The sequence below is a fragment of the Pezoporus wallicus genome, unplaced genomic scaffold (genome assembly GCF_028554395.1).
Source record: "Pezoporus wallicus isolate ANWC-B61680 ecotype Strahan unplaced genomic scaffold, APGP_CSIRO_Pwel_v1 scaffold_3294, whole genome shotgun sequence".
In the NCBI taxonomy this organism is placed as follows: domain Eukaryota; kingdom Metazoa; phylum Chordata; class Aves; order Psittaciformes; family Psittacidae; genus Pezoporus; species Pezoporus wallicus.
In genome coordinates, this window is record NW_026635478.1 from 9,662,676 (window position 1) to 9,677,765 (window position 15,090).

General features: G+C 39.0%; 1 protein-coding gene across 2 annotated transcripts in view; it reads left to right on the top strand.

The window, feature by feature from the left end:
• SULT4A1 (sulfotransferase family 4A member 1) overlaps positions 1-12,792 on the top strand; it is a 31,191-nt gene extending 18,399 nt beyond the window's left edge. The window contains exons 3-8 of one of the 2 annotated variants that reach the window (XR_008974658.1): positions 1,114-1,194; positions 1,313-1,439; positions 4,804-4,898; positions 6,344-6,482; positions 9,924-10,053; positions 11,721-11,835. Coding sequence is in view for 1 of the 2 variants with exons in the window: in XM_057427251.1 (XP_057283234.1) it covers positions 1,114-1,194; positions 1,313-1,439; positions 4,804-4,898; positions 6,344-6,482; positions 11,721-11,833 (555 nt within the window). In the remaining variant the exon portion in view is untranslated. Of the gene's footprint in view, positions 1-1,113; positions 1,195-1,312; positions 1,440-4,803; positions 4,899-6,343; positions 6,483-9,923; positions 10,054-11,720 lie in introns of both variants that reach the window. The other variant, XM_057427251.1, reaches the window with a different exon arrangement.
• The last annotated feature ends 2,298 nt before the right edge of the window (positions 12,793-15,090 follow it).

The window sequence follows — 15,090 nt, forward strand, 5'->3', positions numbered from 1 at the left end:
AGGCCTTCCTTGCTTAGGCAAACAGAAGCTGCCCAAATGAGGCAAATTTTCTTTAATGCCTTCCCTGAGTTTGCAAAACAGTAACTACAGATACAGAGATCTATGGATGTATAGACTCACTGCTCTGAATTTACACATCTAAATCCCCAGAGTCCCAGGATTTGTAGATCTACAGACTCTGTACATGTAGTTTGAGGAGTTTGAAATACTCCACGTGAAATGACACTCACAGTGTTCAGAATCACTCAGACACTAATGCCATGGCATGTAAGTGTGATCTTTTCACTGCTGCAACTACTAATGATACAGGCATATCTTGGAATGATCAGGCAAAGTATGGGATTCCATCCTGTAACAGCTACAGTGCTTGTTGAACTGAGCACAGATAGATTTTTAGCTGCTTCTGGTCAATGACAACTGTGGCATCAGCCTGTTTTAGGCTGAGGGTATTTAGGGGTTGGAGGTTGCTTTTCTTTTCATCTCTGTGACACCTAGTCCAATGAGACCTTAATGCTATGTTGATGCAAGTAAGTGGTGGCAATAGTGAGAGGTTTAGTTTCAGATTATGCATTGTTATCTATACAATGTGCTAGCAACTTGATCCAGTATGAATTTATGCTCTGAAAGATGTTCACAAATTCAGATAAACATTTGGATTGTCTGGGCCTACTTCTGAAGATCAATAAATTGAAAAAGTAAAATTTTGAAATTAAGAAGTTAGAGGTAGGGTTTTGAGAGCTTCTGATATTTTTCAAGGAATTTTCGTGGAAGCATCACTGGAAACAAAGTTAATTTCCTACTAAGAATCTTCAACTATGACACTCTTTTCCTGAGAAGGTCCTACAAATGAAAGTATTTTGAAAACAAAACGGGGGGAGAAAACCCCCAAACCAACAAAAAAACCTCAACACATTACCTGGCTCTTCAATATTAAAAAAACAGATGTAATTTCCTGACCTAATTTCTAGTCCTTGACCCCTGTTAATTTAAGAAGTAAATTTGTGTATGAGGCTCACTATAGTAAAAGACTTCAAGCATGATAGTTCAGGACAGCTCAGGATGTGCCAAAACCTAATGCATGGTAAGAAATGTTTTTATCTGCTTGTATTTTAGGAACTGACATCTCCTCGCCTTATAAAAAGCCACCTACCGTATCGGTTTTTGCCTTCAGACCTCCATAATGGCAATTCAAAGGTAAAAATGAAATTAAGTCATATTTGTTTGACTATTTTGCCAACATTAAGTGATATGGGAAGCAGGGTTGGAGGGGAAAAGCTTTCAATAAGATGTTTTTTTTTTTCCCCCGTCATAGGTAATATACATGGCTCGCAACCCCAAAGACCTGGTGGTGTCTTATTACCAGTTTCACCGCTCCCTAAGGACCATGAGCTACAGAGGAACGTTTCAGGAGTTCTGCAGAAGGTTTATGAATGACAAGTGTAAGGAGCTGTTATCTCTGCACATGCTGTTACACATTTGTTTTCATCTCTGCATTCCTTCTGCAAGTACAGAAATGAACTGGATAAAGGTGCATTTGTTTTGCATATACAGCCAGGAGGTTGCTACAGATACTGCCACATGGACTTAGATTTGTCCATGCAAAATATGACCATACCTTGTAAATGTCTTACAACATTTGACCCCATAGGCTAAGCATTGTACTACTTAGCTCAGGTAAAATTCTGATCTACTCTTCTAAAATTCAGTTTGCAAGGTACCAGGTACCTTGTGAAAAGTGGTGAATACTCCCAGCATCATTTTATTTCCGTTGTACCTTATTGTTAAGTACTTCTCAGGAGTCCTTCTGATCCTCAAGGATTTTTTTTTTTTTTCTGGTAATCCATTTAATACTTTTACTTCATCCAAAATCTCAGTGTTTGTCCCGTGTAAGATACCAGTTAACACATAAAAATCTTTAGCTTGCATGAGATTGCTGTGGAGTACATTAGTAAGTTGAAGTGATCCCCTGTAAGAAGGCAGTTGCAGTCTGCTACTGGCTGACAAATACACCTCTATAATAAGAATATACTAACCTGCTTTACAGCAACTCATCAGCTGCTCACCCAGTAACTCCTTTGAGCAAGGGCTGTTTCATGACGCACCCACCCACTGTGTTCCCACTCAGGCTGCACTGCCTTAAGGAGCTCCATGGCACTAGCTCAATAAATTTACAGGGAGGGCAAGCCCTGTGTTCTCACGTAACTGGCTGCCACTGGGCTTTTTGCCAATGGGTTGCCACACTTTCTAGCTAGGAATAGAAAAAAATAATTACTGCCTTCTGTTTCCCTACAAAATCTTCTCTATGATATCTTAATGTGACACTAAGAATTCACTGGGTACCTTGTGCTCTGAGAACAGGATCTCCTCTAGATCCACTGCAGTGAGCTTCCCTTCAGCCTGGAATTTGGAGGAGTTGATGCTAAAAGAGCTGTATGACACTAAAGGGAAGACTGTATAATACTAAATGGAAGAAAAAAGTAAAAGCATATCAGTGGAGGTTATTTAACAGGCCTTAAAAACCTTTCTACAAGTTTGTGCAGGGTGGATAAATGTTCTTCCATTCCATCCCACCTTCAGCTTTTATTTTTACATTTTCCGAGAATGGAATGTTTGTCTGAAGCCCATGATCAGGAACTTCTGGACTGGAGACATGAAGGATGCATTAGAAGGTCTTCTAAGATAGGAGAAAGGTTCTGTACACTTTTTGATGTAAGTCTCCTAGGAGTTATTTATATCTTCATCTTGTAGCAGTTAGCTGATTTATCACAACCTCCCAGAGTCAGTGCAACATAACAGTGTGTTCTGTCTCCATAATTGTGCAAATGGAGTGTTTTGCATTTAGCTCATGTTTGCACCTCATGGAAGCAGTACAGCAGCAAAAAAAAAAGACACCAAAACAAACAACCAAACCTTCATAAGAAGTCCAAATATTGCTAGATGGAGAAGCACTGAGCCCAAATGACACAATCCCACTCTTTTTACCCCTCCTTATAACTGACAACCTTGAAACAAATTCAGTGCATGTTAACTATCTTGTTTGAAAACATGACTTGGATAGGGATTAGTCTTAAATGTGCTAGTTCTTTCCTATTATCCTTGAAAGCTTAAGGGAATTTCTTACATAAACCGTAGTTAAACTCTACTAACATAATCTTGAGGGAGATTCCTGCCTTGTACCTCTAACAGCAGCTAGGAGCATCTTTTGCTTGACTGTGTTAGCTTCATGCATGAATTTCTTTAGGGGTGTATGGAATGGGAATAACAAAATGGAATTTTTCCAATACCTTTATAAAAATGGAAAATTATTCAGCTGATTGAAATAATTTTCCCGTGAAACTGACCTCTTTGTCTATTGAAAATATTCCAGTTACCAAAATTAAACAGTTGGGTTTTTTTTAAGGATAAAAAAAGTGGCCTCAATATACAAACCTAAAAAGTTTAATATTTTTCTATAGCTCCTTTGCTGAAAATATAAACTTGGCCAAAAAATAATGGGGAAGAACGTGAAAAACTGCTCACCATATTTGCTTAGCTCGTTTCTTAATTATCTGAAGTACTTTGGGGGAATTTATCACAGTTAACAAATATGCAAGATTCATTTCTCTTTGGGTTGTCTTTCTGGTAATATTTTCAGCAAAAAGAATTCTCTACATAACAAATACAACTGTCTGAACCTCTGCTAGACATACATGAATTGACTAAAATCAGTGCAAATGCGGACTTTATCAGAGAAGTGAAAAACAAAGGAGGAAAGTTTTAGGGGGGAGTTAAGGTTTCCAGTAACCACTGCCTCAGCAGTGCTGGGAGCACAAGCCCTCCTAGCATAGCACCTCAGCTCCTCTTCAACTCCTAAACTGCACACAGCAGACAGGGGGAACTGAAGACAAGCTGCTAGTAGTGTGCAGGAGGTAGGAGGCATAAGCTTTTCATCATTGGCAACCCTGCATGCTGGGCCTGCTCACATCTTATGATACGTTGGAAGTACCCAATCATATCACTCTAAAAGCTTTTAGGAGCATTCAGCACCTCATAGGCATCTTGTTGAAGACTGGATTTATTGTGTAATTGAGGTACCTGATAGCATAGCTTCAGCTGTGTTCTGGTGTGTCTACAGCAGTTGTGTGGAAGTGTTTAGAAAATAACAATAGAAGAGACTAGGTTTTAGATTTTAGCTGCGGGGAGGATAGGGTGACACAAAAGATGTAATGATAAATAGAATATTCTGTCAGTACAGCCTATGTTTTTTGGGAATGACCATGAAGCATTTTGTAGGCCTATGTCCTCGATATGTGTTTAATTAAGAAAGGACAATGGTTGTTAACGATTCTCTGTCTGTAACAGAGGGTGCTCTGTAGAACTTTCCATGAATGCTGTATCTAGCATTTCTTCTAATTGAAGGAAGCTGCAGTGTGATATGGTAATTGCAGGAATTCACACAGGTTGGAGCCACTAGAAATTTGCCTCCTTCAAAGCTATCTGTATAATTTTTATTTTGGTTCAATTTCATTCAGTAGTCAGATGTTATTAATACTGAGCTACAAGAGGTCCATCATAAAATATGGTGGCATTTTCAGCAGAAAATTTTATCTGTATGGTAAGTTAGTTATTTTGAATATTCCAAACTGAGAAAAACTCTGTTTTAATTAAATTCCATGCTGTGCATGGCAGTGGGTCAAAACCAGATGTTCTGCTGGGGCTATGAACCATTCCAGTCAATTTATTTTTTTCCTTTTTTTCTTTTTTGAAAAGGGTTTGATAACAAAAGAATTTATTTTCCTCATGCCAATCATAATGTCTTTGTAGTAGGATATGGTTCGTGGTTTGAACATGTGCAAGAGTTTTGGGAACATCACATGGATGCCAATGTACTTTTTCTCAAGTATGAAGACATGCATAAGGTAGGTTAGATGTAGCAAAAAGGTATTTTTATTACATTTAACATCAGAGTGTTTAAAATACATAAAGTACAACTTTATGTCCATATTTGTGCTCCCTAATGTCTGATACCATTTTTTAAGCACCGGCATTCAATAGCTTCTGTGGACTTCCAGCACTTTAATAAACACAGCAGTTTACTCAGGAATCTACCTGAAGCCATAGGCACCAGACTGCTCACAGAGAAGGCAGAGATGTGTAACTGCTCGGTGCTTGCTGCCCTCAGTCCTGGGATTCATTTAAAAGAAATGTCTTGCAGTGTGTGCTGTATCAATGAGGGGAAAAAGTGTATCATTAGTATTTTTCCTATATATTTGACATTTATTCTACTTATTTGGTTGTTGTTACTGTCTTCTGTGAAACAATGTTGAAAACAATTAGAGATGATAGTGTAGTATAAGGTGAACATAATTATTTGGTCCTTACAATATGCTGGCTAATAAATCCACTTGTATTTTTTAATCAGAAATTTCGTAGATATACAACGTAGAACATTGGTTTTCATTTCCTATTGCAATAATGTATTTTTGAGAATTAATGAAAATACTTCAAAATGTTTATTTGACTGGAAAACTAAAACAGGGAAAACGCAGCTTCTATCTCTAAACTACAGAAAGGCAAAATAAGGGTATAACTCAATAAAGTTGGGTATATTTTGTCAGCTTTACAGAGCCTTCTGATAGAGCAGGATGCTAAAGGAAGATGTAATACAATCAGAACAATTAAAAAGGTTAAGTAGGATTTATTTCAAATCTATCATTTGAATAATGGTAAATGCCTAGCCATGCACACTGGTGGATGCTGCTGAAAGCTGGTGGTCTCCCGGTATCTTCCTGCTTCCTGATAAACGTTGCTATGTTGCCCTTGCAACTCCAGAAGTCTTACTCATACTGAGGAACCCTGGAGTTATGGATATATAAATTAATGATTGCTTATTCTAAGAGGCCATCTTGCTAGATCCTTTCTACCTACCTGAATGCAGTCCCAGAAGCTAACAATGAAGGGCTGTTCTAATATTTGTAGTCATTTATTTTTACCAAGATCAAAATCAAAGTAATTTTTATATTCCTCCAAAATACACTGGTATTCCAAAGTAATGAGTTAAGGGGGTACAGGTGTCTGAAGTAGGAACCATCAGAATTACTTCACGGTTCCCTGGTCTAATATTCAAAAAGGCAAGCTTACATGACCATGTTCTCTGCCAACCTGTCTTACCCCAATTACTTAAATATGTTTATTTTCAGAAAATTGGAAGGTGGCAAAATTTTAAGACGGGGTGTTTCTACAATTCTGCATTTCTATTTCTTGCACTCATCAGGATATAACTTATTTTGAAATATTTAAACTAATTTAAAAAGGTCACTTAAGCTATTGTAAAATAAACTACTTTTTAAATACTGTCTTACAGGACCTAGCAACGATGGTTGAGCAACTGGTGAGGTTCTTAGGAGTTTCTTATGACAAAGCACAGTTGGAATCCATGGTGGAACACTGCCATCAACTCATCGACCAGTGCTGTAATGCAGAAGCACTTCCCGTTGGCAGGGGTATGTTTAAAACCCACAATAAAACTCTTATTGTGAAAGTTGCAAGAAGCAACTGACAATTTAGTAACCTCCAGGATGTGTTAAGATGTTGGCAAAATATTGCTATGGAAATTGTGGGAGATAACTGACTGTTAATGCAATTTGGGGGTTTGTTTGTTTTGAAAGAAATTTAGGTAGAAGTGACTAAAAAGGACGAAAATCCAGGACTGACAGTGTATATTCAACACCATGCAAAACACTGTGTTGGAGAGTCTTTGACCTGCTTCAGTGACTTGAGCTATTCATGCTGGGAAGACTGCACCGCTCCTTCTGAACTTTGGCATGTCATAGTCTACACAATTTCATACAGTTCATCCTGCCCTAAGCCCTTGGTTTTAAATAGATCAGATTTTCTAGAAAAGCAGATAATTCTAATTTGAAGGCATGAAATGACAAAAACCTGTATCTTTCCTTTTTCATAAGCTTTTTTCATTGCCTACTTTAGCTGTTTAAAATGTGTCCAGCTTCCAGATGCTTATTCTGGTGAGGTCTTTCGCTAGGAATCTGAAGTGCCCTTTAATCTGTTGATACATCTATCCTTTGATAATATCAAGAAATCAAACCTTCTCTCAGCTGTCTTTCTGACAAGCATAAAAGAGTGAACTCAGTAAGTCTCCCTCAAATTATTTTCTGTACAGCACTTAACAGCTCTTTTTCAATATGAGGGAATAAGATCAAGATGGTCAATTCGTGTGTCAGCTTCACATATGCTTTATTCAGACATAAAATCACTTTATTGACTCAGTTACTCCAGTTTTAATTGGAACTTTCTCTGTCTTCCTTGTTTGTCCATCCCTAGCCATGTTAGCACTTCTTGTTACAGCATCATATGTGAGACATGTTTATTATGGCTACGAAATCTTTTCAGAGGAATTGATTTACAGGTTATTGTCTCTTACTGAGGGATACAATGATCTGAATACTTTGACCTGTAGGAGCCCTTTCCATACTACCTCTCTGAGCCATTCTTCATGTGCTCTGCAAATCATATCAGCTGTAATGTTTACAATTGTTTTCAGATCTCTGACGAAAATTTAAAGTATCTCCAGTCCTTTGTAACTACCAGTTCTGAGTTAGCCAGTTGTTTATGCATTTATTGTGTTTTGTCGACATATTTTATTTAAACCACTAAAATTACTTGCCTTACAAAATTCTATTGTATCTTCATATTTACCTTTAATCAGTCAAACTGTAATCTTACCACCACTCAGGTTTGTTTGAGAGCAAGTTTGCTTTCCCATGAAAACAGCTTCACTGTATTCTGTACTGCCTTTGCGTCTGTCTTGGCAGAGCCTTATGCCAGTTTTCTATTACTCAGCTCAGACTTGTCAGTTATTGACCCTGTATGACTTGTCCTGTTTGCACATTGGCACAAATATTTCAGAATGTCATACTTGGAAGAAAGCCATTGCTCACACCTCCTAGCAGGTGATTTTCACACCTGGTATGGAAAGGCACTTGGTGCATTCTGTAGGGGCTATACACTCTTGTTATTACAGTAGGACCTGGAAACCAGATAGTGGATTCCTGGGCAGGTCACAGAATCATTAGTGTTGGAAGTGACCTCTGGAGATCATCTGGTCCAACCTGCTACCAGGGTGTTGGCACCAAGAGCAGGTTACACAGGAACGCTTCCAGATGGGTTTTGAATGTCTCTACAGAGGGAAACACCATAACTCCCCGGTCAGCTTGTTACAGTGCTCTGCCACCCTCAATGCAGGGAAGTTCTTCCTCATGTTGAGGTGAAACTCACTGTGTTTTAGTTAATGGCTGTTGCTCCTCACTGTCACTCGGCATCACTGAAAAGAGTCTGGCACCATCCTCCTGGCACCCACCTTTGAGATATTGATCTGCACTAATGAGATCCCCTCTCAGTCTGCTCTTCTCTAGACTAAACAGGCACAGCTTCCACAATCTCTCCTCAGAAGAGATGCTCCAGACCCCTGATCATCCTTGTGGTCCTCCACTGGACCCTCTTCAGTAGCTCCTTGTCTTTCATGTACTGAGGAGCCTAGCACTGGACATAGCAGTCCAGATGTAGCATCACCAGGGTCAAGGAAAGGGGGAGGATCAGCTCCCTCGACCTACTGCCACACTCCTCCCAGTGCCTCCAGGATACTATTGTCCCTCCTGGCTGCAAGGGCAGCCATTGGCTCATAGTTTATCATCCACTAATACTCCCAGGTACCTCTCAGCTGAATTGCTCTCTAGTTAATTCCCTGTCACAACTGGGAGATGGCACCTCTTTTTGCTCCAGTTCATGGTAATGATGAGTTCTTGAAATAAGTATCTCAGGTTTGCTGGTTTGAGGTAAAATTCCAGTGAAGACAAAGTAGTTTGTAGTTTCACTGAAAGACCTAATATATTCCCTAGAGTTTCTGCTACAGTCTCCACCATATGGTGTGTTTTCCTGCTTTTAGTTACCTTGCTTTCAATTCCTATCCTAACCTCCCCTTACTACTTAAAACTGAAAATTCATCATGTAACACAACTTGTGTCTTTTGTGAAAACAGACTATCTCATTTGCAGTAGGATTTTAAGGCACGTTGCCTAACTGATTTGATTATCAACCCACTTCTCTGCTACGAAGACAAGATCACAAAATAATGAGTCTGGTAAGACATCCTGAGGGTCTTGAATAAAGTGTTCTCTGTCTGTGCAAGATTTTACAGATAACAGAGCCACATTCTCCTCCATTGACTTGTATGTGACACAGACCCCTAGGTTTGTTCCTAACCCCCACAATCTGTGGAGCAGCAGCACAGCTCCATGCTATGCCTATCCCAAGCCCCCCTCCTTGTCCAGTGAAAGCCAGGAAGACAGTTGTGAAAGAAAGGTGAGGTTGTAATGAAAAGAGGACATAGCTGCTGGTGAGACCTTCCACAGGCAGAAAGGTCAGCTTTTGTCTCTGCTGGCCAGTTCATCTCCACCCAGATAAACAGGGTAATGCCAACTTTTGGTGCATGCACCATTCTGTACGTGGCATTAGTGTTTGTTGTTCTGTAGGGGAGCCTGCAAACCTCCAGTCAAGGAGCAGAGCCTCTTATTTGTACTGTCTGCAAATCTTCCAAAAAGAAGCCTCCATTTTATAATAGAGAAGGAAGGGAGCTGCAGCAGTTAATGTAATATTTTGTCATTTGTTCACTGTGTGCTTTTTATTAAAAATATCCTTATTTTGAATTTCTTTTGTTTGCTGTCTCCGGCTTTTACAATATTTTGTTGCTTCAGAATGCAGCTTCATTAACAGTGCTTTGTTCCTTCTCTGTTTGTTTCTGTGACAAAGAATGGTGGCAATAACATGACAGCTTATTGTAATTTGTTTCAAGTATTTTTAATTTGTCATTAGTTACATTTACTTTATTATTTTGCTTTATTTTAGTTCTTCGTTTTTTTTTCTTTTAGCACATTGGTCTTTACTCTGAAGATAAGCCTGACCTGCTGTGAAAGCAGAACAATGATTAGATATATTACTTATATTTGACTCTTATCACATCATAATTTACACAGTTGCATGATTCAAATCATAAACCAGGTGGGTGACTTTTTGACGAGCTATCAATTCATATCGTTAAAAAAGATGTTACAAATAATCCACTGTCTATGTCCTGTATAAAACTTGTCATTTGTCCATATGTGTTGTTAGGGAGATTCAGAAATAAAAGGCTTCTCTTTCTCAAGCAGAGGAAGAAAATGTTTGATTATCATTATTGAAAGGGAAGAACAAGCTTTTATGTTTCATGCTGTACTTTATGCAATTATAGTTGTCAGAGCAAAACTGAAATCAGTATCAGATGTGTTACAATTGCAAGTGTTTCCTTAAATGTGTGTGGGTTTGGGTTTTTTTTTGATGCAGAAGTTGTTTGGTGAAAACAATAAATGATGCATTTTCAGTCAGTTTCAGGTTCTTTTGATCTTTGGATCCTGAAAAAAAAACAGGACACTTATCATACCTTCAGAGTTATAGGAAACCCCTGATTTTTTAAAATGGCCCTTGCCATGCATACATACACCATCACGTTAGTGTGTAATTTGTAGATGCTTCAGACAGTTTTGTCTTTGGACTCAATTATAGAGTTGCTGCGTAAAAGCAATGGTAATTAAATTAAATGGGTATTCTTCTTATGCATCAAATGCATAATTAAGCTCCCTACATGTATTTTGGTTCTAACTGTTATGATTAAACTCTCTGGTAGCACAGTCTCAATTCTCCTTTCATTTATTCCAGTTGAACAAGCCTGGGTCTTTTCTTTATTTATATCCAACATAAATGACTAGAGAATTGGGCCTCTCAGTCTGGTTACTCCATGGGCTTTATTCACCAACAAGTAACCGCAGCTGACTTTGAGTTAAATAAATTTTGGACTGCAGTGGAGCAGTGATTAAGGAGGCTGCAGCCTTTGCCATCAGGTTCTGTTACTAGTTGGATTCAGTAGATTAGAAGAATACTCCATACAAGGAAGAAGTGTTCAGCATCTGTACTGCATCCACCAAAAGCTTCCTATTCTCTGTGTACAAAATTAAAATTTAAGTGGCACAAGCTGGGTGCATGGCACTTGTTCTCTTCTGTAGGTATAATGTAGGCACTTGTATTTAACAAGTGATTCTCTCCATATTGAGAAACATAAATTAATCTGTTGAGAAGATCTTTAAACATAAAATAATAGAAATTAGTAATGATACTACATCTCAATAATCAGAATTCAATAATCAGTTTAATACTCCGCATTCCATGTACTTTTTTGGATAGTTCTCTAACCAGTGTATGCTGGAGGCACAGTCATTTTGAGATGTATTCTTGTTAGCTGTTGGATTTATTGATACATTATTATTGTCTCATTGACAACCATAGTTTGAACTAAAACCAGAAATGCACTTTTAAATGAATACCCAACCCCAAATCTGTATTCATTTCTGATTCAGGCTAGAGTAAACTCTCACAAAAATCTGAATTCTTCCTGTATAGTACTCAGCTGATGCAGATACTGAGTTGTATAGTGCCTATTTTAAGGCTTTGTAAGGGTTGTAGTGGCGCAGTTGGGTAAGTCAGTGAATAGACTTAGGTCTTACTGAGCTTTCAATGGAAGCTAAGACTGATTAGCATCTCATAGATGATACTTAGTGCCCTACACAATTGGACTGTAGATATTTGTTGTCCTTTTATGTCTGCTCTCTGACTTGTGTTCCTTCTCTCCATTTCAGGACGAGTTGGGCTATGGAAAGACATCTTCACTGTTTCGATGAATGAGAAATTTGATTTAGTTTATAAACAGAAGATGGGAAAATGTGACCTCACGTTTGATTTTTATTTATAAAAAAATGTATGCATGCGATATCCAAATATAGCTAGAAGTGCTTTATGCATTCATTTATTACCTGCTGGATAAACTACTGTAGCTATTATGTGTAACAAGATTTAAAGAAAGAAAAACAATCAAAGTAAACCATATCAGATACAATTATCTTTGATCCTGAACAGCTGATTATTTTCTAGTATTTTAATCCTTTGTCCACATGCAAGAACTTCCTAGACAATACTAGAATATACAGCTGTTATGGAATGTATTATATACGTATAAGGTATGTATCATATATGCAACTAGAATGTACACCTTTTCAGCCCCACATTGATTATTTAATGTGTTTTATAAAAACTTTTCACTAGGACGTAAATAAATGGCCATAAACCAAATAAAAAATTATTTCAGAGGAAAACAAGTAACAGGCCAAAACTGTATGCTAGAATGATCTCAGGGGTTAATTGTCACATTTATTTTTATAGCAGGTATATCGAGTATAAATAAATCCCATTCCAAAATAGCAACTGATCAAAGTGGGGTTCACGTTAGGTTCTGCACACCCTTATCTGTATAATTTGAGTAGGTCCTGTGCACTGGCATACTCTGCAAGACAGGCCTTGTTATGAAATATAGCTGTGATTGTCACTGTAATCCCTAAACCCACCTCTGCTTTCAAGGATGACAGCACACAGCTGTCTGCCTGATGGATGAAGTTCAGTTCCATGCTGAAGGTCGGCAAACAGAAGCTTCTGAAGTCTCCAATTCTTAATTCAGTCCCTCAAAACGGGGCTTAAAAGCAAGGCTTCTGGTGCAGTTTTTTGCTTGAGGAATCAGTCTCTGACCTGTATTGCTTTTCTGTATAGATGTGAATTTCACCCATTAGCTATAGTAAGAGAAGATAAGGTGCTGGATATCTTCTAGTTCCACTAACAATTAAGGGTACTTAGCACTGTTTAGGGTTTGTTCTGACCCAAGTGAAAAAATATAGGTGCAAGTGTAAGCAGGCAAAGAGCCGTACTGAAGGAAGATAGATAGTTTTAAAATACGCCACCAGGTGGGAGTATTGCACAAATTTTCATGCAGAATACAGTTTCAGTAATCCTTAGCCATGACTGGTCTGGATTGTGATCAGGATTCAAGTCTGCTTAATGTTTTTTTATTCTCTATGACAGGTACACAAACAGTCTGAAGCAGGCTGCTATCACTATTAAACTCTCAAGAATTACTTTATTGTTCTGTTAGATAATGACATCTATGCTTTTTAGGTTCTTGGCTGCAGGAGGCCCATTTTTGCTAGTCAAATATTCAGGCACGCCAAAAGCTGTGAGGAAGGACTAGCAGACTTTTAGTGTTTCAGTTCTGTTGGGAAACTGTCAGTTCAGCAACTGGCAAGTGGTGTAGCATGATGTGGCTTGACAGCACTTTTCCTTGTATATTTGTGAGTGAAAATGCTTTCAGTGAAATTTTATTTCTATTTTTATATTTTTAGTACTGTATGAATATTAAGCACTACACGTTATACTTCTGTGCGTGCTTGCTTGCTTATTGAATAAAAGATGTGTTCCATGCATTGTGGTTTGCTCATTTTCTAGACCTCCTATTCAGGCCAGGTAGCCTTTGTACAAGCCATAGATTCTTTCCCCTACCCAGCCTCCTAACTTAAGACAGAAGAACCACAGAAAGACAGCATCAACTGAGATGCAATGAGCTGCCTCTGACAGTGGCCCATAACGAATGCCTGTGCGAGACTACAATAGAGAGCACGGGACTCTATGAGCATCTTTGTGTTTAATAGAGCTGTTCTTTCCTACCCTCTGAGTGGTGCCTTCTGTGCTATCAGATGAAATTCATCCAAGAGTCCAAAGTTTGGTCAGTGCTCATTCCTAGATAAGCCATGCTGATACTCTGTCTTTGCATGTCTGGTCCCTGAAAGCATTCTTTCTTAACATCCGTAGGTAGTAAGCACCTTCCTATTTTGACAGCTTGAACTTTCAGGACTCAGCCAAATGTCACCATGACTCTATACAAATGCAGACACCCCTTGGCCAGATGCCCCAGATTACCTCTGGAGAGAATGCCTCATTGATCCAAATGAACTGCCAATCAAGAAGCAAAAATACCAGAAAACCAACAGAATGATTCTTTTCTGCCGTCAGCATTCAGATTTGTTAAGCTGCTTCTGCTGAGGTAACTGCTGCAGAGTTAGCGCGTTAGTGAGATTTATCATAGTTATGCAGCTGGTAGCCCATTTAGTGATACAAATCTGCAAGACACGGGGAGGATTTGGAGGCTTCATTGCAGTGATAATTCAGATCACCAACAGGCATCCTCCTTTCCTGTAAAGAACTGAGTACCCTCAGTGTTGGTTCAAACCAGCCATCACTGGCCATATATCTTCATGGAAATACCAAATACATGTCTTCACTAGGGTTGTGGTTTAAGCCCGGCTGGTAATTCAGAACCACGCAGCCAGTCTCTCACTTGCCCTCTTTTCCCACGCCCTCATCCTCAGAGGGATGGGGAGGAGAATCAAAATAATGTAACTCCCATGGGTTGAGATAAGAACAGTCCAGTAACTCAGGCATAACACAAAACCACTGCTGCTACCACCAACAATAATAATGGTAAGGGAAATAACAAGAGAATACAACTGCTCACCACCTGCTGACCGATACCCAGCCCGACCCAAAGTAGTGATGTAGCCCTTTTGGGTAACTGCCCCCAGTTTATATACTGGGCACGAAGTGCTGTGATATGGAATACCCCTTTGGTTAGTTTGGGTCAGGTGTCCTGTCTCGGCTTCCTCCTGGCTTCCCGTGCTCCTCCTCACTGGCAGAGCATAAGACTGAAAAGTCCTTAATCGGTGTAAACATTACTGAGCAACAACTAAAAATATCGATGTTATCAGCGTTGTTCTCAGGCTAAAGTTGAAAACACAGCACTGCAGCAGCTATGAAGAAGAAGAACTATAACATAACCGAACCCAGGACAACTGGATCAACCAGGTACATGTCAAGGCTTTAGCCATGAAGCCCCAGGAAAGCCCTATGGCTGTGCTAAGCACCACTGTGGCTCCTGGCTCTGCAGCTTCAGTCAGAGAGGTGTCTCAAAAATGTTAGCTGCATTAAGTTGCTTCCCTCAGCAAGAGCCTCCCAAAGCGTTAATATCAAGGAACTGAGAGGAAACTAATCTAGGTAAGAAAGTTTTGCAGGGTTTTGTATACAAAAGGTTTAAGTGTTGATTCAGTGAAGTTGGGCAGTAAAGGGGAAAAA